This window comes from Erigeron canadensis, chromosome 5 (genome assembly GCF_010389155.1).
Source record: "Erigeron canadensis isolate Cc75 chromosome 5, C_canadensis_v1, whole genome shotgun sequence".
Classification (NCBI taxonomy): Eukaryota; Viridiplantae; Streptophyta; class Magnoliopsida; order Asterales; family Asteraceae; genus Erigeron; species Erigeron canadensis.
Genome location: NC_057765.1, coordinates 34990219 through 34993051, shown reverse-complemented (window position 1 = coordinate 34993051; position 2833 = coordinate 34990219). Strand labels below are relative to the sequence as shown.

The following is a 2833-nucleotide window of genomic DNA, read 5'->3' as shown; positions in this document are numbered from 1 at the left end:
GGCAAGTCGTACGTGGTTGGCAACACGAGTGGCTGTACGTATGATAGATACAGCCAAGTTGAAAATCAGGGGGCATTTTTTATACATATATAAATTGAAGGATAAAAATGTAAAATCAGGAAGCATATTTGTGTGTGTAGTACCTAAGCTTGGGTACAATTTGCTGTACCCATAATTTTCCCTTATTTTATATATATATCACCATCCAAATCGAAAACATACTCAAAAAATCCATACTATATCAACATCATCATGCGGACTTTTCTTTTTTACTATTCGTCTAGCAACGGTTCCAACATCCATAATGTGTTTTCTTGCTCAATTATGGTGACCCACTGAACGTTCATGTTCCGCTTGCAAGTAAATAAATACAGATCGTTTTAGAATGAAAACGATATTTTTACATGAGGTCATATAGGTTTTTTCTTCAATTTGAGAAGGGAAATTTTAGAAGAAAAACATATTTTTACAAACTTATGTGTCAACATTATTGAGAACCAATAGAATTATTTTTTATTTCTTTTTCTTTCTTCTCCCTTTGTTTGATTGTTCCACGTGAGTTTGTAAACATTTGTTTGCCGTTCTAGAAATACTCGTTCGAAAATTCACATGTCATACGTCAATTGGCATAAACGTATCATGTGTCGACCCAAAATAAGTTGTTCTTCCATCTCCCACTTTTTTTTACATGGAGGCCAGAAATAAGTATAAGTAATTATTAAGTATGGTGTAGAAATAGAACTATAAATAAACCTGAAAAGGGGACAACCTCTTACATGTGTTGTTTTAAGAGGGGGTGTTTCGGACTACATTTTGAAGTGATTTTTTATTACTACGTGTATAAAACACAAAAAAAATTTAAAAAATGTTTGGATGAAAGACTGATTATTTGTTATGGAAACGAAATTCTGCAAAAATATGTTTTTTCAAAACACAATTTTAAAAACTAAAATACTATTCCATATATGTGTTTCAAATTTAATTTTTTCTGTTTTGATATATTACAAAATAACCAACTGATCATACCATCATGCCTCAAATATATCATGTGCTTCACGTGTGTAGATCTCTTGGGTATCAAAATGGTACATGAAACCAGAACATTACCATCTATTTACCATTTTTATATTACAAAATAATTGTTTGGTTGTGAATTTTAAGATTCAAAAAAAATAATAATGCAGTAGTGAATTTTAAATACAATGTAATTGTTGTATATTTTTCCTAAATTAGGTACTTAACATTAACTTTGGAAAGAACATAGTACACATTCCAATCTTTTATCGACCAAGGAAGAAACAAGAGAATACACATTTCAATCTTTAATTAAGATAATTAAATGTCATGATAATTATATCTAGCAATAACGTCCTCTTTCAACTCTGTATATATATATGATGTGAGCATGTGAAAATGGCATGTTGCTGCTAAATAACATTATATGCAGCTCATATATTATATCAGGAATTTTCACGATGACAACCAAATTATCGCCTTGCAATGATCTTTGAAAGCATACAAACAGAGAGCCAAACGAGTAGTAGAAGAGCTATGGAGGATATGAACGATAGAATAATCGAGGCTGCATAGTGCACACAAGTTGTAGTGAACTTATCACAGATTTTGTTCCATCCGGTGTGAGAGTTTCCTTTTAGTGCAATGTATCCAACTGATCCTGCTGCACCAGTAGCTGCCGCCACGATACCTAATAGCAGCTGAACCATACATACCAATTATATATGTGTTTATTTAGCGCGATATTAGGATGCAAAAATTAAGGACACATAGTGGCGGAACCACGAATTTTATTCTCAGGTTGCCGAACAATTTTCATGATACTAACAAGCGTAAAATTAAACTACAAAATTAGATGACAATTACCTTTAAAACTAAATAGATACATAAATATAGTACTAGAAATATAGAGTTAAATAAGTATGGTTCAAGAACTCACAGAATCAAGTATAACAAAATAAAAGTGCATCTGTGTGAAGTTCCCTCCGAGCTTCATCAACGCCAAAACCGACAATACACCAGTGATTAGGCTATACAAACAAGCCACGGAAAGCGCTGCTACCAAGTATCTGCATCATATATCATGACTATTGCTTTTAATCCGTGTTAATTAACCAAGAATGGTTCAATTAAGGTATTGAAGCTACAAAGATAATTGTCTGACCAACAAGATTTGTTAAGTCCAGAAATATAGAGTTAATGTGTTTGCATATGACTTACATGAGAGCAGGGGAATAGTTAAACTTTGCAACAAGAGGTACTTCCAGGCCCGGAAGCAACGAAACCAGTTTGGTTTGTTCAGAAGTGACCATGACAATAATTGCAACCAAGGCGGTCGCAAACAGCAAGACCCTCAATGCAACATCAGCCACACGGCCCGAGCCCAAAAGACTACTAGTACCCTTGTATTCCCCTGAAGCCATGGTGGCATGTGGAGGAACTGTGGTGCCAATGGATGCCATGGGTGTTGGGCCGCCCGAATGTGAATAATGTAGAATTTGAAATTTGTGTTTATGTCAAATTGTCAATGTATGGTTTGGGGGTTAAATACAGAACTAATGAGTAATAATGTATATTTTTGGCAAATTAGTCTTGATGGTGGCACAGCAGCATGCATGTTAGGATATCCAAAAATGCTATATTTAATTTGATATTGTATCAACCAAGTGGTGTTATCATTAGTTAATGAACTTAATTAGTACTCGTTAGATAACCCTTAACGGGTGTTTGGTATAATAGAATGGAGAGGTGAGAAAGGGAATAGAAAAGACTTTCCTTGTTTGTTTATAACAAATAAAGGGAATGAGAAAGGAAAAAG

At 33.9% G+C, this 2833-nt stretch overlaps 1 protein-coding gene across 1 annotated transcript; it reads right to left on the bottom strand.

Moving 5' to 3' along the window:
• Positions 1-1487: 1487 nt before the first annotated feature.
• LOC122601672 (CASP-like protein 1) lies at positions 1488-2477 on the bottom strand. The gene is made up of 3 exons (XM_043774412.1): positions 2236-2477; positions 1955-2084; positions 1488-1715 (listed from the first exon to the last, which is right to left on the bottom strand). Exons 1-3 carry the CDS (start codon positions 2475-2477, stop codon positions 1488-1490), a joined length of 600 nt encoding a protein of 199 aa, XP_043630347.1.
• Between the last annotated feature and the right edge of the window lie 356 nt (positions 2478-2833).